This window comes from Cetorhinus maximus, chromosome 25 (genome assembly GCF_964194155.1).
Source record: "Cetorhinus maximus chromosome 25, sCetMax3.hap1.1, whole genome shotgun sequence".
NCBI lineage: Eukaryota > Metazoa > Chordata > Chondrichthyes > Lamniformes > Cetorhinidae > Cetorhinus > Cetorhinus maximus.
This window is the reverse complement of record NC_135903.1, coordinates 33,244,075-33,266,463: the sequence shown is the minus strand read 5'-3', so window position 1 is coordinate 33,266,463 and position 22,389 is coordinate 33,244,075. Positions and strand designations below refer to the sequence as shown.

Here is a 22,389-nt window from a genome sequence, read left to right as displayed (position 1 = left end):
CTAACACATTCGTATCTTAAACAAGGGCACCAATACTGTACACAGTACTCCAGATGTAATCTCACCAGTGCCCTGGACACCTGAAGCATTACCTCCCTACTTTCATATTCAATTCCCCTCAATAAATAGTACCATTCTGTTATCTTTCCTAATTACTCGCTATACCTGCTACTAACCCTTTGTGATTCATGCACTAGGACACCCAGATCCCTCTGAATCTCAGAGCTCTGAAATCTCTCACCATTTAGATAATATGCTTTTTTTATTTTTCCTGTCAAAATGGGCAATTTCACATTTGCCCACATTATACTCCAATTGCCAGATCTTTGCCCATTTACTTAACTTACTTTCCTACCTACCTGATTTGTGTCATCAGCAAATTTAGCAATCATTCCTTCGGTCCCTTCATCCAAGTCATTTATATAAATTGTAAAAAGTTGAGGTCTCAGCACTGATCCCTGTGGCACACCACTTGTTACATCCTGCCAATGAGAAATAGGCCCATCATGCCAACTCTGTTTCTTGTTAGCCAATCTTCTATCCATGCCAATATGTTACTTCCTACGCCATGAGCTTTTATTTTCCCCAATAACCTTTTGATGTGGCATCATATCAAATGTCTTCATTTTGATGTGGCATCATATCATATGTCTTCAGAAAATCTAAGTGCATTACACCCACTGGTTCCCCTTTATCCACAGCAAGTGACTGTTTCAAAGAACTCCAATAAATTGGTTAAACATGACTTCCCTTTCACAAAACCATGCTGACTCTGCCTGATTGCCTTGAATTTTTCTAAATGACCTGCCATAGCATCTATAATAATAGCTTCCAACATTTTCTCTATGACAGATGTTAAGCTAATTGGCCAGTAGTTTCCTGCTTTCTGTCTCCCTCCCTTTTTGAATAAAGAAGTTACATTTGCTATTTTCCAATCTAGTGAAACCTTCCTGGAATCTAGGGAATTTTGGAAAATTAAAGTCAAGGTATCAACTACCTCACTTGCCACTTCTTTTAAGACCCTAGGATGAAGTCCCTCAGGACCCAGGGATTTGTCAGCCCGCAGCTCCAACAATTTGCTCGATACCCCTTCCGTGGTTGTTTATAAATTTCCTGAGTTCCTCCCTCCCTTCCATTTCCAGATTTACAGCTATTGCTGGGATGTCATTTCTATCCTCTATAGAGAAAACTGATACAAAATACCTGTTCAATTCATCTGCCATCTTCTTATTCTCCATTATTAAACCCCCCAGACTCACTTTCTATAGAACCAACGTTCACTTTAAGATGGAAGCAAAATAATACAGATGTTGAAAATCTGAAATAAAAATAGAGAATGCTGGGAAAAACTCAGCAGGTCTTGTAGCATCTGTGGAGAGAGAAACAGTTAATGTTTCGAGTCCGTATGGCTCTTCCTCATAGCTAAAGAGTAGAAATGTGATGGATTTTATACTGTTTAAGAGGGGGTGGAGGAGGTGAAGCAAGATAGAAGATCAGAGATAGGTGGAAGCTAAGGAGAGATTGACAAAGGTGTCATGGACACGAGACAAAAGGAAGTGTTAATGGTATTGGCAAGGTGCTGATAATGGCAGAATAGTAGAGTTGGGGGGAAGGATTTTAAAAATGAATGAATGAATAAAAAATAAAATGAAAATAAATAAGGATTAAAATTAAAATTTAAAGTTAAAAAAAATTGGATTAAAAAAGGAGTAGAGATGGAGGGGAGAGCTCACGGTCTGAAGTTGTTGAACTCAAAGTTGAGTCCGGAAGACTGTAAAGTGCCTAATCGGAAGATGAGGTGCTGTTCCTCCAGTTTGTGCAGGGCTTCAATGGAACATTGCAGCAGGCCAAGGACAGACGTGGGCATGAGAGCAGAATGGTGTGTTGAAATGACAAGTAACAGGATGGTCTGGGTCATGCTTACAGACTGAGCGAAGGTGTTCCACAAAGCGGTCACCCAGTCTAGGTTTAGTCTCCCCAGTGTAGAAAAGACCGCATTGGGTCAATGAGTACAGTAGACCAAATTGAAGGAGGTGCAAGTGAAGCGTTGCTTCACCTAAAAGGAATGTTTGGGCTCTTAGATAGTGAGGAGGGAGGAGGTAAAGGGGCAGGTATTGCACCTTCTGCGATTGCATAGGAAGGTGCCGTGGGAAGGGGTTGAGGAGTTGGGGGTGATGGAGGAGTCACAGAGGGAGCGGTTCCTACAGAATGTTGACGGGGTGTGAGGAGATGATGTGTTTGGTGGTGGCATCATGTTGGAGTTGGCGGAAATGGTGGAGGATGATCTTTTGAATGCGGAGGCTGCTGGGGTGAAAAGTGAGGACAAGGGGAACCCTATCATGGTTCTGGGAGGCAGAGGAAGGGAAGGGAAGTGTTGGAGATGGACCATGTGCAGGTGAGAGAGGGGTGGAAATTGGAAGCAAAGTTGATAAATTTTCCCAGGTCCAGATGAGAACATGAAACGGCACCGATACAGTCACCTACGTACTGAAGAAAGGGTTGTGGAATGGGGGCCTGAGTAAGACTGGACAAGGAATGCTCCATACCCCACAAAAAGACTGGCATAACTGGGGCCCATGCGGGTACCCATAACCACACCTTTTTTTTAAGAGGAAGTGAGACAAGTTAAAGGAGAAATTGTTCAGTGAGAACAAGTTCACACAGGTGGAGGAGAGTAATGATGGATGGGGATTGTTCGGGCCTTTGTTCAAGGAAGAAGCTGGGAGCCTTCAGACTTGTGGGGGATGGAGGTGTAATGGGATTGGACGTCCATGGTGAAGTGGAGCCGGTTAGGGCCAGGAAACTGGAAATTGTCGATATGACATACAGCATCAATGGAATCGTGAATGTAGGTGGGAAAAGACTGGACAAGCGGAGAGATAATGGAGTTAAGATAGGAAGAAATGAGTTTTGTGGGGCAGGAACCGGCTGACATGGGTCTACCAGAACAGTTTGTGGATTTTGGGAGGGAGTTAGAAGCGGGTTGTGTGGCGTTGGGAGACCGAGGTTGGAAGCTATGGAGGGAAGATCTCCAGAGGAGATGAGGTCGGTGACAGTCCTGGAAACAATGGCTTGATGTTTGGTGGTGGGGAGATGGTCCAGGGGGAGGTAGGAGAAGTGTCTGAGAGTCAGCGCTCAGCCTTGGCAAGTTAGATGTCAGTACGCCTGACAACAACAGCACCACCTTTGTCGGCATGTTTGATAACAAATTCAGAGTTGGACCTGAGAGAGTGGAGTGCAGCAAGTTCAGAAGGAGACAGGTTGGAGTGGGTGAGAGGAGCAGAGGAATTAAGATGGCCATGTCACGCTGACAGTTCTCAATGAAAAGGTCAAGAGCAGGCAAGAGGGAGAATACTGGAGGCAGGTGAAAGGGTCTGTTGAATGGGAGGAGGACTCTTGCCCAAAAGTGAGCACGGAGACAAAGGCGACAGAAGAAATGTTCAGCATCGTGTCAAGCCCGAAATTCATTGAGGTGAGAGCATAAGGGGATGAAACTGAGTCCTATGCTAAGTACAGAGCATTTAGCATCAGAGAGGGGAAGGTCAGAGGGTATGGTGAATGTGTGACAAGGGCTGAGATTAGAAGGAGCGACGGGGTCAGAGGGACGGGAAGGGGTGGAGGGTCCTGGATGGGCATGGTTTCAATAAGTTGTTGGAGCTTGCGCTCCCTCCCTCCTCCTAGTCTTGGACCCACTCTCCTCTCCCTTGAACTGAATGTAAAATTCAACCATATTATGATCGCTGATACCTAGGGATGCCTTCGCTATGTGGTTATGAATTAATCCTATCTTGTTGCACAATACCAGGTCTAGTATTGTATATTAGCTCACTTTGTTAACTTATCTCTTATTTAAATATCTATAGAAACTCTTACTATCTGTCTTTATATTTCTAGCTAGCTTTCTCTCGTACTCTAATTTTTCCCTCCCTATTAATCTTTTAATCATTCTTTGCTGTTCTTTACATTCTGTCCAATCATCTGACCTGCCATCAGCAATTATATGCTTTTCTTTAAGTTTGATACTTTCCTTAACTTTTTTAATTAACCATGGATGGTGGGTCCTCCCCTTGGATTTTTTTTCTCATTGGAATGTACCTATTCTATGCATTTTGAAGTATCCCTCTAAATGTCTGTCACTGCATCTCTAGTGACCTGTCCCTTAACCTCATTTGCCAGTTCACTTTAGCTAGCTCTGCTTTCATGCCCTCATAATTGCCCTTATTCAAATTTAAAATACTAGTCTTGGACCCACTCTTCTCTCCTTCAAACTGAATGTAAAATTCAGTCATATTATGATCGCTGCTACTTAGGGGTGCTTTCACGATGAGGTTTCAATTAATCCTATCTTGCTGCACAATACTAGATCCAGTATACACTCTGGTTGGCTCCAGAACGTGCTGTTCTAAGAAACGATCCCGAAAATATTCTCTGAACTCCTTATCTATGCTACTTTTGCCAATCTGATTTTTCCAGTCTATATGTAGATTAAAGTGCCCCATGATTATTGCTGTACCTTTCTGACAAGTTCCAAATATTTCTTTCTTTATGCTCTGCCCTATCATGTAGTTAGAATTAGGGGGCCTGTACACCACTCCCACAAGTGACTTCTTGCCTCTATCATTCCTCACCTCAACCCAAACTGCTTCTACATCCTGGTTCCTGAACTTAGGTCATCCCTCTCTAATGTGCTAATACCATAATTAATTAACAGAGCCACCTCTTTGCCTTTTCCTAGCTTCCTGTCCTCCCTAAATATCACGCACCCTTCAATATTCAGGTTCCAATCTATGCCATCCTGCAGCCATGTCCCTGTAATGACTATCAGATTGTACTTATTTATTTCAATTTGTGCTATCAATTCATCTGTTTTGTTTTGAATACTGCGTGCATTCAGATACAGAACCTTTAGTTTACCCTTGTATTATTTTTGTAATGTCTAGCCTCACCTGCTGATTTACCCCTTAGATTTGTGCTCTCTGTCCCTTCTTGTCATGTGCTGTTTATCATTTCCCATATTAGTACCTTCTAGTAACCTACTCCAGCCCTACCACCCTTCAAGATATATGCACTGCTCCAATTCTGGCCTCTCTTGTTCTTTGGCTTTTAATCGCTTGGTGGTTGTGCCATCAGCTGCCGAATTCCCTCCCTAACCCTTTGTCTCTCTTTTGTTCTTTTAAGAGGCTCCTTAATTCTTACCTCTTTTACCAAGCTTTAGGTCGTCGTGTTTTTGTTACTATTTTCGTGAGATGTGATCATTGCTGGCAAGGCTACTATTTATTGCCCATCCCTAAATGCCCTTGAATGGAGTGGCTTGTTAGGCCATTTCAGAGGGCAGTTAAAAGTGAACCACATTGCTGTGGATCTGGAATCCCATGTAGGCCAGATCAGGTAAGGACGGCAGATTTCCTTCCCTAAAGGACATCAGTGAACCAGATGGGTTTTTTATGATAAGCTCCCGGAATGCTTTCAGGAGCTCATTGAGGGAGAAAATTATAATTGTTGAGTTTACTAATGTTTTTGTTTCTTGTATATTATATTTAACCTGTATCATTATCCACTTATTCCTCTTTCCCTTGTTCCTGCCACCCGCCCACCATGTGATCCCGTTAGATTTTATCTTTCATTAGTTGATTGCCTTATTTGCTTTTGTAGTTCAGGTTGTACAGTGCAATGACACAGTGGCCTGCCCTGATGACAATACATGCTGCAAGCTCGCCTCTGGAGATTTTGGATGCTGTCCTATAGCAAAAGTAAGAAATGTTTATCTGTATACTTGAAATGATTAGCATGTTTCATATTTTCAGTCTTTCTGCAGAGGACTATAACAGCACTCCTGCAACAATTCAAAGTGGCATTCAAATGTCCTGCATTCTCCTGACACTCTGAGTTTAAGTATTGAATACCATATATACTCAAGTAATGGTCGATTTCATGTAAAAGTTGACCCTGACTTTTGGCCAAAAAATCCTTAATATTTCATATACCGTACCGACTTTCCTAGGACACTCCACTCCAACTCAGCTCACTGTCCCACTCTGCATTCAGAGTAACACAGCAGAGATCAGGATTTAAAGCAGGAGTTTTTTTGATCTTTCTGCATCGGTGCTAGATCACGGAATGCAATTTGCCCACTGAGATATCTTCAGTGAACATCAGGGAAAGTTTAATTTCTCTTTGAAATGCTGGAGGTAAGGTTGGAACAAACTGCAGTGCCAGTGTGTACATTGTGTGTGCGTGAGTGAGAGCCACGAGTATATTAAACTTCCCCAGAAATGGGAGTAAGCTTACTGAGCTGCCATGCACAGCCCTATGGCCCCATAGCAAAAGAAAAGGGATTGTTATTAAAAACGTACCTTTTTAGGCACTTTATTTCTCCAATCCACTTCCGTGTGAGCCATGAGCATCTGCAACTGAGAGGCTAAATACCCAGCACAGTTCTCTGCTGGCTGTGAAAGCTGCGAGTGTCAGCAGTTGAAAGTAAGCAGCTCAAAAACATTACCTGTGAAAAGTCGACCCCTTAACTTTTTGCCTAAAAAAAAGTTTCAAAATTTGACTTTTACATGGGTACCAGACTGAAAGATCCTAGGCTTATTTGTTGGTCTGCATGAGTTAACAGTTCTCTGTTAGGAAGAATGGTAGAATGCTATCATTGGCTTTCAGTTGCTCAGATAAGAGAGGAGAGAGTGAACCATACTGGTAGTAACTGCGTAGAGCTGTAGTTGAGGTCAAGATTGAGCTTGGCTCTAAATACCCTGCTAATGCTGTCAAGACCTTATTAGGAAAATATTTTTGGAGAGTTTGTTTGAATTTATTTCTTCATGGGATATGGGCCTCATGGCAAGGCCAGCATTTATTGCTCATCCCCAATTCTTCTTCAAAGATTTATTTAAAAATAAAATCAACCAAGAGTTGATTTGAGGTAAATTTTACAGACAATTTTTCCAAGTAATATACAATAATACAGAAAATAATAAGAGCAGTGTAAAATAACATTGATCATTAGATTAGGGCCTTTGTTATCAGGATTCAAAGTTTAATTGTCATTAGGGTTTATTCATTGTGCGGATCAGATATGGCATTGGACTATTCTAAAATCTTCTTGTTTCACATCCTAATTCAGTTAGTTGTTTTGAGCCCTGTAGCTGGTACCCACTGAGATCTGTTTGTGGGTAGCAAGTAGTGAAGCTTGGAGTTTGGCACCAATCTCACGGCAGTGTTGATCACATCTGTTCTCAAGTGACTCCAGACTACAATTGTGTAAACTATCTGAATAACTATGGTAATCAGGGCCAGGAATGACTCTGAAGACCTTTTCTCAACATTTGCAATGGCTTTGCTTTACTGCTTTATGATGCCCTCAGCAAACAGGTGCCCTGCATTCCAATGTGGGACAAACGAAAGATGGGAAAATGGCTACAGGTTATCGCTTGAGAGGAAATGATATTTCCGTTTCCGATGGCATCACCATTGACCATACACAGGCAATGGTGGGGAAATTCAGCAGTGTTAATGCCATTGAATGCTATGGGGATGTGGTTATACTTCCTCTTGTTGGAGATGGTTATAGTGGTTGTAGCCTGGCATTTGTGTGGTGTGAATGCTACTTGCCACTTTTCATTTCATGTAACTTCTGTTCTTACTAAAATGTAACACCTTACACTTATAATGTTGAAGTTAATTTGCCAGTTTTACACCCATTCTGCAAGTTTCTCAGTACCTTCCTGTATTTTATTGCAGTCCTTCCTTATTAACTATACTCCCTCCAACCCCCCGCCCCGCATATTTTGAAATTATAATTCCAAATACCGAATCTAAATTGTTTATGTAGATGCTGAATAACAATGGTTCCAGCATCAATTCTTGTGGAATACCACGACCCACCATTTGCCAAGCTGAATAAATACCTTCTAAGTCCTACACTCTGCTGTTTTGTAGCTAGCTTGGTCTCCATTCTGCTCCTTGTCCCTGTCTTTGCAAATTTTGCTCTTAGTCATGAGTCTACCATGGAGACTTGGTGAACTTAATTCTACTGTCTTATATAATTTAAAACTAAAGTAGAATAATCTGTGTATTGAGTACACTTTGTCATCGAAAATTTTAAGTGAGGTCTTGATACTTTATCTGCTTTCAAACGCTGAAGGAAAATTTTATAATGAATTGAGATAGTCCAGAAACTAATGACAATTTCCAACACAGTTCAGTCTTGGTCTGCTAGACCTGATAACAAAACTTTTTCTTGGGCTTCAGGAGAGGTTAAGCACTGGAAGAATTGTTAGGTTTGAACTCAGCCATAGGAGTGATTTGAAATATGGATGCTAACGTAATCAAGATTAGAAGGTTTAAAAAGACACTTATAACACTCAAAGTATTTTGCAGGGTAATATTTGGGGTTATGATTGCTTTATTGCTTATTCTTTTTTCCCATCAGGCTGTTTGCTGCGACGACCACGTACATTGTTGTCCAAATGGCTACAAATGCGATTCTGGAGGGTGCTACCGGAAGGACATCTCCATCCCCTGGCTCACCAAGACTCCAGCTATTATGCAAGGCACAGTGATGGATGTCAAGTGTGATGACACGATGAGCTGTCCTGAAGGATCCACTTGCTGCAAGAAAGTCTCGGGGGATTGGGGGTGCTGCCCCATTCCACAGGTTGGTTTTCAAAACAAAAAATGTCTTAACCTGAACCCAACTAGGTGAACACTGGAAACTGCATCTATGATCATACATAGGACCTTTGTTATAAGTAGATTATCAAAGCAGTAAAGGAAGTTCCATTGTTACAAACAATGATGTCAGCACATTACTCTGGTTCCTAGCTGGAAAAGAGTTAATGTGTAAACTGGAGGGGGAGTGGAGCATGGAACATAAATTTAGAAACAGGAAACATTGCTGAACCGAGCAAGCTTTTTGACTGAAAGTTGAATTTCAGAAATAAAAATTGAGATGTTGGGAATAGTGGATTAAGAATATCCATTTTTTTCCCCTTTGTTCCAAGAATTTAATATTATTTAATTACAACATTGATTGTATTTCATGTCCAGTCTCTTTACAATTTTAAATGGTTCTTCATGTATCACGTGTATTGAATGTTTTGGCTAGGCTACTTGCTTTTTGGGTAGGTTGTGTAAGGGGAAAAGGGTGAGAGCCTTCAGTTGGGAATTTGATCTGTAGGTGGGTGTTATGAGCTGGGGTAGTTATTAACTGTTGAGCACGTGCACACACCCAGTCTGCAGGTTTCAAGGGCGTGCATCGATTTGAGGGATTAACATGGACAGTGCTTGCAGACATTGAATTGTCTCTTGGAAAACACATCTTGATTTAATGCTTTTATTTTTGCACCAATAGGCAGTTTGCTGTGCAGATCACATACACTGTTGTCCCAATGGCTACACATGTGATGTTCAGCAAGGACTCTGTGAGAAGCAGGGTTCTTCCATTCCCATGGTCCTAAAGCTCACAGCCAGTGTGGAAAGAAATGAAGGCAGGCTGTGTGATGATGCTACAATGTGCTCATCAGGGACCACTTGCTGCAGAAATAATTCTGGAGGCTGGAGCTGTTGCCCTTTTGCTCAGGTTAGTAGGACATTTCTGGTAATTTCCCCTTCTGTGCTGGTTCATTTGATGGGACATCAAATAGCCCTTTTCCTTTTCACAACAAGCCATGCCTGTTCTTTTAGTCTAGCAGTTGTGTATGAATGATTTTCAAATGCTACAATAGATACACAAATTTAAATTCCTAGTTTAGGTTTGGAAGATGGTCTCTGGAATTATACTAGTAATTTTACACAGTCTCCTTTTCCAAATAGGCTGCTTGGTCTTTCTGTTCAAGACACATGTCAGCATTTTCTTCAAATAAGCATCAGGAAGATCAAAGTTGTACTTATAAACCCTTACCATAACTTGTACCTTGGCACTGAACATTATTCCCCACTCACTTTGGCTGAAGCATGACACTTTGTTGACATGACACATATTCCATCAGTCACCAAGATTGCTTACTTCTGCCTCTGCAACATTGACTGCCTTTGACCCTCCATCACTCCCACTGCAACTGAAACCATTTTCGCTGATCTTGTCACCTCTGTTTGATTTCTCAGTCAACCACGGCTTGTTTTTATATAGCACTTTTAATATGATAAAATATCTCGAGGTGCTTCACAGGAGTGCTATGAAACAAAATTTGACATCAAATTTGACATGGAAGGAATTAAAGAAATTAGCATTGAAAAGGGGGAGGTTCTAAGTGGTCTGGCAAGCTTAAAGGTAGATAAATCTCCAGGCCTGAGGGACAGAATTAACCTACACTTGGAGAGGCAGGGATTTATCAAGGACAGTCAGCACAGTTTTGTTACGGGGAGGTCACGTCTGACCAATTTGATTGAATTTTTAGAAGAGGTGACCAGGTGTGTAGATGAGGGCAATGCATTTGATGTAGTCTATTTGGACTTCAGCAAGGCTTTTGATAAGGTCCCAATTGAATGTAAGAGCCCATGGGATCCAAGGCAATTTGGCAAATTGGATCCAGAATTGGCCAAGTGGCAGGAAGCAGAGGGTGATGGTCGAGGGGTGTTTTTGTGACTGGATGTCTGTGTCCAGTGGGGTTCCACAGGAATCAATGTTGGGTCCCTTGCTGTTTGTGGTATATATAAATGAATTAGGCTTGAATGTAGGAGGGTTGATCAGTAAGTTCGCGGATGACACGAAAATTGGTGGGGTGGTAAATAGTCAGGAGGATATAGACGGGCTGGTCAAATGGGCTGATCAGTGGCAAATGGAATTTAATCTAGATAAGTATGAGGTGATACACTTGGGCAGGACAAACAAGGCACAGGAATGCACGATGAATGGTAGGACCCTGGGAAGTACCGAGGATCAGAGGGACCCTTGGTGTGCATGTCCACCAGTCCCTTAAGGTAGTGGGACAGGTAGATAAGAAGACATATGGGATACTTGCCTTTATTAGCCGAAGCATAGAATATAAGAGCAGGGAGGTTATGCTGAAACTGTATAAAATGCTGGTTAGGCCATAGCTAGAGTATTGCGTGCAGTGCTGGAATCTGCATTATAGGAAGGATGTGATTGCACCAGAGAGAGTGCAGAGGAGATTTACCAGGATGTTGCCAGGGCTGGAGAGTTTTGGTTATGAGGAGAGATTGGATAGACTGGGGTTATTTTCTTTGGAGCAGAGGAGATTGAAGGGGGACATGATTGAGGTGTATAAAATTATGAGGGGCATAGATAGGGTAGACAGGAAGGAACGTTTCCCTTTGGTGGAGGGATCAAAGCCAGTGGGCATAGATTTAAGGTAAGGGGCAGGAGGTTTAGAGGGGATGTGAGGAAGAATTCTTTCACCCCGAGGGTGGTGGGAATCTGGAACTCACTGCCTGAAAGGGTGTTAGAGGCAGAAATCCTCATAACATTTAAGAAGTATTTGGATGTGCACTTGCGATGCCATGGCATACAAGGCTATGAGCCTAGTGCTGGAAAATGGGATTAGAATAGTTAAGTACTTGTTTGATCGGCGCAGACTCGATGAGCCAGAGGGCCTTTTTCTGTGCTGTAGACCCCTATGAGGCTGAGAAGTGGACAAATCTCCAGGTCCGGATGATTTGTGTCCCAGACTGCTGAGGGAGGCAAGGGAGGAGATCGCAGGGGCTCTGACCCAAATTTTTAATTCCTCTCTGGCCATGGGAGAGGTGCCAGAGGACTGGAGAACAGCCAATGTGATTCCGCTATTTAAGAAAGGTTGTAGAGATAAACCAGGGAACTACAGGCCATTGAGTCTCACGTCAGTGGTAGGAAATTATTGGAGAAAATTCTGAAGGAGAGAATCTATCTCCACTTGGAGAGGCAAAGTTTGATCAGGGATAGTCAGCATGGCTTTGTCAGAGGGAGGTCATGCCTAATAAATTGGATTAAATTTTTTGAGGAGGTGACCAGGTGTGTAGATGAGGGTAGTGCAGTTGATGTAGTTTATATGGATTTCAGCAAAGCCTTTGACAAGGTCCCACTTGGGAGACTTATAAAGAAGGCAAATGCACATGGGATACAGTGTAATTTGATAAGGTGGATTCAAAATTGGCTTAGTTGTAGGAGACAGAGGGTGATGACAGAAGGATGCTTTAGTGATTGAAAGCCAGTGTCCAGTGGCATACCACATGGATCTGTGCAGGGCCCCCTATTATTTGTCATTTATATAAACGACATAGATGACTATGTGGGGGGGTTAGGATTAGTAAGTTTGTGGATGACACAAATATTGGCCGGGTGGTTAACAGTGAGGTTGAGTGTCTTGGACTACAGGAAGATATAGACGGGATGGTCAAATGGGCAGATAAGTGGCAGATGGAATTTAACCCTGAAAAGTGTGAGGTGATACACTTTGGAAGGAGTAATTTGCCAAGGAAATAGTCAATGAATGGCATAACACTAGGAAGTTCTGAGGAACAAAGGGACCTTGGTGGGTGTGTCCATAGATCTCTGAAGGCAGAGGGGCATGTTAGTGGGGTGGTGAAAAAGGCATATGGGACACTTGCCTTTATCAATCGAGGCATCGATTACAAAAGTAGGGTGGTCATGTTGGAGTTGTATAGAACCTTGGTGAGGCCACAGCTGGAGTACTGTGTGCAGTTCTGGTCGCCACATTATAAGAAAGATGTGATTGCACTGGAGTGGGTACAGAGGAGATTCACCAGGATGTTGCCTGGGATGAAACATTTAAGTTATGAAGAGAGGTTGGATAGACTTGGGTTGTTTTCGTTGGAGCAGAGAAGACTGAGGGGCGACCTGATCGAGGTGTACAAGATTATGAGGGACATGGACAGGGTGGATAGGGAGTAGCTGTTCCCCTTAGTTGAAGGGTCAGTCACGAGGGGACATAAGTTCCAGGTGAGGGGCAGGAGGTTTAAGGTGGATGTGAGGAAAATTTTTTTTACCCAGATGGTGGTGACGGTCTGGAATGCACTGCCTGGGAGGGTGGTGGAGGCGGGTTGCCTCACATCCTTTAAAAAGTACCTGGATGAGCATTTGGCATGTCATAACATTCAAGGCTATGGGCCAAGTGCTGGTAAATGGGATTAGGTCGGTATGTCAGGTGTTTCTCACGTGTCGGTGCAGACTCGATGGGCTGAATCACTCTGTGATTCTGTGACCCTGAGTCTGAGATATTGGGAGAGATGACCAAAAGCTTGGTCAAGAAGATAGGTTTTAAGGAGCATCACAAAGGAAAAGAGAGGGGGTGGAGAGGTTTTTCAGGAGGGAATTCCAGCATGTAGGGCCTTGGAGCTGAAGTCTTGAACACCAATGGCTAAGCATTTAAAATTGTTGATGCTCTCAAGGGGTCAGGATTAGAGAAGTGCGGATATCCTGAAAGGGTGTGGGCCAGCATGGCATTTCAGAGATAAGGGACAAAACCATGGAGGCATTTAAAAATGAGAATTTTAGAATTGAGTCACTGTTTAATCAGGAGTCACTGTGGCCCAGCAGGTGCAGAATTGATGAGTGAATGGGTATTGTTTCAAGTAAGGGTACCTGCAGAAGCATTTTGGATGATCTCAAGTTGGTGCAGGGTAGAATGTGGGAGGCCAGCCAAGAATGCATTGAAATTGTTAAGTCTATAGGTAATGAAGGCATGGATGAAAGTTTCAGCAACAAATGAGCTGAGGCGGGACAGAGTTCAAGTGACATTATAGAGATGGAAATATGCGGTCTTAGTGATGGCGCAGATGTGTGGTTGGAAACTCATCTCGGGGCCAAATATGATATCGTGGTTTCAAATTTCTGGTTTAACCTCAGACAGTTGCCAGGGAGAGGGATGGAGTCAGTGGTTAGGGAATGGCTTTTGTAGCAGGGACCAAAGCCAATTAAATATTAGAAAGCCACGGCTTTGGTCTTACCAGTATTTAATTGGAGCAACTTTCTGCTCATCCAGTACTGGATGTCAGATAAGTAGTCTGCTAATTTAGAGAGAGTGCAAATGTCGAGAGGGGTGGTGGTGAGGTATAGTGGGGAATCATCAATATACATGTGAAAACTGATGCTGTGTTTTCAGATCATGTCGGAAAGAGGCAACATGTAAACGAGCAATAGGTGGGAGCCAATGATAGATCCTTGGGGGTCACCAAAGATAATGATGCAGGAGCGAGTTGAAAATCCATTGTAGGTGATTCTCAGGCTACAATTATTTGAATAAGATTTTAGTTGGCAAGTGCAATCCCACCCAGCTGGATAATGGTGGAGAGGTATTGGAGAAGGATGGTGCAGTCAACTATGTAGGTAGCTCTGGATAGATGGAAAGGGATGCGAATGGATAATTTACCTCTGTCACAGTTACAGGGAATGTCATTTGTACGTTGTTGAGAAGTTATTTTGGTACTGTGGCCGATTGGAAGGATTTAAGAGTGGAGTTTGGGGAAAATGGGCACTGATTTGGGAGGCAAACCTTTTCAAGGACTGTGGAGAGGAAGGGGAGTTTGGAGATGGGGTACTAGTTTGCCAGGATAGTCAGGTCATTGTTGGATTTTTTTTTGAGGAGTAGGGTGATGATAGTGACAGATTTGAAGGAGAGAGAGCTGTTAACTTAGCTAACATGGAAACCAGGAAGGGAAGTTGGGTGTTTGGTTTAGTGGAAAATAGAGTCGAGGGGGCAGGAGGTCAGTCTCATGGATAAGATGAGCTTGGAGAGGGAATGAGGGGAGATGAGAGAAACTAGAGAATAATGTGAGTTTAGGGCTAGTGCAAGGTGGGAACTTTAGAGGACGTTTGGCCTGATGGGCTAGGGGAAGGGAGGGAAGGGGCAGAGGCAGCTGACTGGGTGATCTCAATCTTGGGGACAAAGATGCCCATGAACCCCTTACACTTATTCTTGAATGTCAGGGTGGAAGAGACAGGAGAAGGGCTATAGACAGTGGGTGGAATTTACCCCTCAGTGTGCTAAGTGCGGTGGCGGACATGAAAATCGCCATTTTACCAGCTGACTGTAATGGTGGGTTTTTGTGCCATATCATCTGCTTCTAGTCTCAATAAATATGCACACATGGGAAACATGCCAGATCACTGGCGGGCAGCCTCGGATACGCCCACTTCGCCTTGAGCTCACTTCGGCGCCATATTTAAAGTGTAGGCACGTACAGCGTTCTCACTATTTTTAGCCCAGAACTGCTTCACTGAAGACATGGCCCTGAAAGCCAAGAGGACAGCAGACCCCAAATTCAGTGACTTCTCACTGGAACACCTTTTGGATGTAGTCTAGGCTCGCTGCGATGTCCTCTACCCCTGGTCTGGCCACAAGAGGTCCAGCAAGCTCACTAATCTGGCTTGGGAGGCAGTGGCAGTGGTGGTCAGTGCCAACGTTGCACAGAAGAGGTCAGACACCCAGTGCAGAAAGAGGATGAATGATCTCATCTGTGCCACCAGGGTAAGTCAACCATCTCATCACTCTCAACTCTCTCATTCTCAAGCCCATCATGCATTCACTGACATCTCACTCATTGCCAGCTCAAGGGACATCACCACTCATTCTTTATGATTCACATGGTAGGGACCAAGCCCGAGGATAGGGGCAGGATAGCTAGGGATCGTCCCAGAGCAGATGCTTATCAAACTTGACTTTTGGATGAAGGTTAAATGGGACCTATGAATCAAATTTTGTAGTTTTAGAGAAATTTTCTAGGAAAATTACTTCAAACATCCTGAATATTATGAAAAGTGAAGGATTTGATGTCCCATGTGATGACCAATAAAAAGCATGTAAAGTGAGTACTCCCTACTGCAGAACTGCCTCAGAAGGATGGGCCTGCTGCCCCCTTCCACAGACTAGTTGGTATTGTTTTATCATTCACTGTTCCTTTGTCGTTCTACAGGAGAGAATATTTATCTATGCATTTCTTTCAATCATCATAGTGCTATAGTGACTAACTTATTGATCTTTGTAAGGATGTACACATTTTGTCTTTTTTTTAATATTCATTTATGGCATGTGGGCACCAGCATTTATTGCCCATCCCTAATTTCCCTTAAGAAGGTGGTGGTGTGCTGTAGCCTTGAATCGCTGCAGTCCATGTGGTGTAGGTAAACCCACAGTGCTGATAGGAAGGGAGTTCTAAGATTTTGACCCAGCGACAGTGAAGGAACGGCAATATATTTCCAAGTCAGGATGGAGTGTGACTTGGAAGGGGACTTACATGTGGTGGTGCTCCCATGCATCTTCTGCCCTTGTCCTTCTAGGTGGTAGAGGTTGCGGGTTTGGAAGGTGCTGTCAAAGGAACCTTGGTGAGTTTCTGCAGTGCTGTTTAGGTGGTATACTCCTGTGCATCAATGGTGAAGGGAATGAATGTTTAAGGTGGTGGATGGGGTGCTGATCAAACTTGCTGCGTTGGACTGAATGGTGTCAAGCTTCTTCAGTGTTGGACCTGCACTCATCCAGGCAATCTGCATCGGTTCTCTTTCATAATAGTATACGGATTTATAAAACCTTAAGTGGGAGATTATAAAAGCAAAGCAGGAATGCTGTGCAGTGAGCACAGTATTTGGATGAAGGGGGATAATTGTAGCTACTTGTACAAAGCATTCAGTTCCTCTTGGGGAAAGATACATGGAGACACATCTACAAATTCAGGGTGAGGTTAAATGCTGCTATGTAGTAAACATCTGTACAAAATGCTGTCTTTGGGGTGATGGTTATAGGGCCCGCATAGACAAGGGATTATCCAAGGTTGATTCCTTGTTAAGTTCTGATTTTGATGACTTTGATATAATTGGTTTCATTGTGAATGAGCTCAAGTAGAAAATCAGCCAGAATTACCATTATGACCCATTACTTCTGTGTGTGGATATTGGCTGACGATAAGCTTGGACTCAACTTCAGCTCCGTAGCTTTCTGGCAATTAGTTCTAGAGGTCATGGCTATTCAGTCAAGGTGGCAGAGGATTTGTTCCTGTAGAAGCATTTCACAATAAATCATTAGATGAAGGAAAAAAGTATGAGAAAATATGCAGAGCTGGAATTCGGAAATGTATGTGTAGGAAAAATCTAGTCTTAACTGCTTATTCATCCATCAGGCAGCTTGTGGCTAAACCCACATACATGCACACAGCAGTGATCCGTAGACTGCCATCTTAAGCTGAACCAGGTATAGTGTAAGAAGTGCCGAATCGAACAGGACATGGACAATACACCCTGCTCACCAGTGCTCCATTATCTCTTCCAAATCTGGTCATGATGTTTGTCACACCCAGTAACAGAGCCTTCGGCTACCAATTCCCCACACTTCGAAATTTAGTTCCCAAAAATCTTCGCCTTGCCTATTTCACTGCTGCTTCATGCTCCAGAATTCTCACTCCCTTGTGTGTGTCTTGGGATGTTTCATTATGTGAAACATGCTATGTAAATGTTAACAGTTATTGTAATATAATTGTGTTACATGTAGAGAAAAGGGCTTCCTACTCTGCCTCAACTGCTCAATAGCAACGAGCTGAGAGGGGCGCTCCTTCCTGTGCCAATTTCTCTTTATTATGTATTCCTGCATCTGCCACCCTCTGTCCTGCCTAAATAAAATTGCTGAATTGTGTGCACATTTTTGATACAGACTTATGCCAATTGGAAACTGGAGGATGCACAAGCTCCTCTCACATAAAACCATTCCAGCCAGTGGGCAGAGAATTCCTGGGGGCCTGATTTGGGACCGAACCCCTGAGCTGAAAGGGACATGGCCTTTCAGGAGTGTAGTTAGGAAACACTTCTATATGCAAAGAGTGGCAGAAGTTTGGAATTCTTTCTACAAGGGGCAGTTGACGTTGAGTCAGTTGTTAATTTTAAATTGGAGATTGACAGATTTTTGTAAACCTAAGGCATTGAGGGTTATTGGGCAAAGGCGGGTATGTGAAATTGGGTCACCGATCTGCCATGGTCTTATTGAATGGTGGAACTTGCTTAAAGACCTATTTCTGTCCCTATGCCAATAAAGGCCTTTGCCAGATTCAGTATGCTGCCCAGCTCACTAAACATTGTTGTTCTATCTGATTACAATGTGAAATTTATTTTTTGAATGCATTCTTTGAGGTCCACCCTTATGAATGAAGATGGGCATGTTGCATGGAACCCTTTCCTAGTTGATAGAACAGTCTAAACTATACTTTCACTGAACAATTTTAATGGTGGGAGGTTGGGAAGTTGCCTAGATAAACAGAACCAAAGTCTCTGTATTTCTCCCCTTATTAGGCAGTTTGCTGTGAAAATCTAGGACACTGCTGCCCTAATGGCTACGATTGTGATGTTCAGCATAAGGTCTGCAAGAAGAAGCCAGTAACTTTCCCCTGGTCCACAAATGAAGCAGCTAGCATGAAATCCTTGGTGAAGAGCACGGCATTGGATACTAAGTGTGATGACACCATGAACTGCCCTACAGGCAGTACCTGTTGTCAGCAGCGCTCAGGAGCCTGGGGCTGCTGCCCTTTGACTGAAGTAAGTTACGCATTTGCTTCTGTAAGATCTGTTATTTGGAAAAATTGTTTCAATTAAATATTGTCACTAAATGTTGTTTCTGTAGGGGACAGGGAACATGTAAACCACAAAATTCCAGAGTTGCTTTTTCTTTATATCTTGTCCAGTAATTTTTGCTAATTTTTAGGATGACTAACGTGCCAAGCTTTGCTAACGTTCTGATGAAGAATCATTATTGACTTGAAACACAAACTCTGTTTCTCTCCACAGATGCTCCCTGACCTGTGTATTTCCAGCATTTTCAGTTTTTGTTTCAGATTTCCTCCATCTGAAGTATTTTGCTTTTGTATGTCAAGCTTTTGCAAGTTTTGAAAAGTTTTCCTGCATGGTTTGTTTCAGGCCTTTCAAAAATGGGTAAAATCCAGGAGAGAAATTCTGACAAATTAGTTGGAAATTAGAGGAAATAATCTTGCAGACTTGAATAGCATTGTGAATATATCTCAGTATTTGTAAATGTGTTACACTGGGACTGCTAAACTTGATCAGAATTTGGGGGAGAGGAAGCTGTAGGATGGCTAAAAAAAGTGAGGGAAAAGTTAGAGTATGAGAGAAAGCTAGCTGGGAACATAAAAACAGATTGTAATCCAAGTATTTAAAAAAGAAAAGAGTAACTAGAGTGAGTGTTGGTCCTCTAGAGAGAGGGTCTGGGGAATTAATAATGGGAAACAAAGAAATGGCAGAAGCATTGAACAGATATTTTGTCTGCCTTCACTGTAAAAGACGCAAATAACATCCCAGAAATATGTGTAAATCCAGAGTCGAAAGGGAAGGAGGAACCTAAAGCAGTTACAATCACCAGGGAAAGGGTACCAAGAGAACTATTAGAAGTAAAAGCTGACAAGTCTCCAGGACCTGATGACCTACATCCTAAGGTCTTAAAAGAAGTGGCTGCAGAGATAGTAGATGCATTGGTTGTAATTTTCCAAAGTTCCCTAGATTTTGGGAAGGTTCCATCAAATTGGAAAATAGTGATTTATTAACCATCTGTTCAAGAGAAGAAGGAAACAGAAAGCAGGGAACTACAGACCACTTAGCCTAACATCTGTCATAGGGAAAGTGCAATAATCTATTATTCAGGAGATTGTAGCAGGACACTTAGAAAATCTTGTAATCAGGCAGAGTCAGCATGATTTCGTGTAAGGGAAATCATGTTTGACAAATTTATTAGAGTTCTATGAGGATGTAACAAGCAAGGTGGATAAAGGGGAACCTGTGGATGTGGTGTACTTGGATTTCCAAAAGGCATGCCATAAGATGCCACATTAAAGGTTACAGCACAAAATAAGAGCTCATAGAGTAGGGGGTAACAAATTAGCATGGCCAGTGGATTAGTTAGGAAGCAGAGAGTAGAGATAAATGGGCCATTTTCAGGTTGGCATGCTGTAACTAGTAGAGCCTCAAAGGGATCAGAACTAGGGCCTCAACTATTCACAATCTATATCAATAATTTTGATGAAGGGGCCGAATGTATGGTTGCTGAATTTGCTGATGACACAAAGATAGCTAGGAGAGTTAGTTGTGAAAAGGACATGAGGAGTCTGCAAAGGGATATGGATGGATTAAGTAAGTGGGCAAAAATTTGGCAGAAGGAGTATAATGTGGGAAAATGTGAACTTGTCCATTTTGGCAGGAAGAACAGAAAGGTAGTATATCATTTAAATAGAGAGATTGCAGAATTCTGTGGTATTGAAGGATCTGGGCGTCCTGGTACATGAATCACAGAATGTTAGTACGCAGGTCCAAAAAGTGATTAGGAAGGCAAATGGAATGTTGTCATTTGTTGCAATGGGAATGGAATATGAGAGTCAGGAAATGTGTGCAAGGCATTGGTGAGACCGCACCTGGAGTACTGTGTACAGATTTGATCTCCTTTCTTAACAAAGGATATAATTGCATTAGAAGCAGTTTATAGAAAGTTCACTTAACCGATTCCTTGGTTGAAGGAGTTACCTTGTGAGGAAAAGTTGGACAGGTTGGGCATGTATTAATTGGAGTTTAGAAAAATGAGAGGTGATCTTGAGGGGACTTTACAGGGTGGATGCTGAAAGGATCTTTCCCCTTGTAGAGGAGACAAGAACTAGTCGGGGGGAACAGTTTAAAAATAAAGGGTCTGCCATTTAAGACCGAGATGAGGAGTAATTCTTTCCTCTGAGGGTTGGTAGTCTGTGGAATTCTCTTCCACAGAGAGCAGTGGAGGCAGGGTCATTGAATATTTTTAAGGCTGAGTTAGATTAGACCATAAGACATAGGAGCAGAAATTAGGCCATTCGGCCCATCGAGTCTGCTCCGCCATTCAATCATGGCTGATAAATTTCTCAACCCCATTCTCCCGCCTCCTCCCCGTAACCTTTGATCCCCTTACCAATCAAGAACCTATCTATCTCGGTCTTAAATACACTCAATGACCTGGCCTCCATAGCCTTCTATGGCAATGAATTCCATAGATTCACCACTCTTTGGCTAAAGAAGTTTCTCCTCATCTCAGTTCTAAAAGGTCTTCCCCTTACTCTGAGGCTGTGCCCTCGGGTCCTAGTCTCTCCTCCTAATGGAAACATCTTCCCCACGTCCACTCTATCCAGGCCTTTCAGTATTCTGTAAGTTTCAATCAGATCCCCCCTCATCCTTCTAAACTCCATCGAGTATAGACCCAGAGTCCTCAAACGTTCCTCATATGTTAAGCCTTTCATTCCTGGGATCATTCTCGTGAACCTCCTCTGGACCCTCTCCAGGGCCAGAACATCCTTCCTGAGATATGGGGCCCAAAATTGCTCTCAATATTCTAAATGTGGTCTGACCAGAGCCTTATAAAGCCTCAGCAGCACATCCCTGCTTTTATATTCTAGTCCTCTCAAAATAAATGCCAACATTGCATTTGCCTTCCTAACTACTGACTCAACCTGCAAGTTAACCTTAAGAGAATCCTGGACTAGGACTCCCAAGTCCCTTTGCACTCCAGACTTCTGAATTCTCTCCCCATTTAGAAAATAGTCTATGCCTCTATTCTTCCTACCAAAGTGCATGACCTCACACTTCCCCACGTCGTATTCCATCCGCCACTTCTTTGCCCATTCTCCTAACCTGTCCAAATCCTTCTGCAGCCTCCCCGCCTCCTCAATACTACCTGTCCCTCCACCTATCATTCTTGATTCACAAGGGAGTCAAAGGCTATAGGGGTAGACAGGAAAATGGAGTTGAGGCCAGAATCAGATCAGCCATGATTTTATCAAATGGCAGAGCTGGTCTACTCCTAATTCATATGTAGGGATCTTGGGAAGCTAAAGACCAAATTTGCAGATCCATCTGTAAATGGTATCAATGTAGGATGATGGAATGCGGAAAAGGGTGAGAATAAATCACAAAGCTGGAAATTTTTGTCAAAAACTTAAAGCCAAAAGTCGCTGTTAAATTGTACTGTTAAAATCTTTTACTCATTTTAATCACTTAAAATTGCTTTGAAGCAAAACTGTCACCTATTAGTGAGAACAATAATCATTTATAGCTCTGATGGACATTCTGAGGAGAGTATATTGTTGCTCGGGGTTATGACCAGTCCTGAGCCTATGTAATTGATGGCTCTTCTAAAAAGAAGTACTAAACGTGAAATATAGACCGAGTGTAATGGATGCCTGGCCGTATAGTTGTGATCCATTATGATCATAAGTATTGGCGCTTCTGTCTTCCTAACACTCAGATCAGCGTTAACAGAAGGAACTTGTCCAAAATTTTGTTCTACGTTGCATAATGGGAACACATTTTGGGAAATACCGAATCCCCAGCCCATAATTTTCAACCATTAAATCTAAAGGTTAAAGGTATACAATTTTCAGATGTGTTCCACAGGGTTATGGGTGAAGGTGGAGAGTTTTCCCCTGTGACAGCTAGGCTGT

At 42.7% G+C, this 22,389-nt stretch overlaps 1 protein-coding gene across 7 annotated transcripts in view; it reads left to right on the top strand.

Annotated features, from left to right (window-relative positions):
- Positions 1–22,389, top strand: part of LOC144668036 (progranulin-like) — an 84,253-nt gene that overhangs the window by 54,363 nt on the left and 7,501 nt on the right. For all 7 annotated transcript variants that reach the window (XM_078529763.1, XM_078529767.1, XM_078529764.1 and 4 more), the window contains exons 9-12: positions 5,653–5,750; positions 8,429–8,653; positions 9,350–9,577; positions 18,221–18,463. In XM_078529763.1, the coding sequence (XP_078385889.1) occupies positions 5,653–5,750; positions 8,429–8,653; positions 9,350–9,577; positions 18,221–18,463 (794 nt within the window). The remainder of the gene's footprint in view (positions 1–5,652; positions 5,751–8,428; positions 8,654–9,349; positions 9,578–18,220; positions 18,464–22,389) is intronic.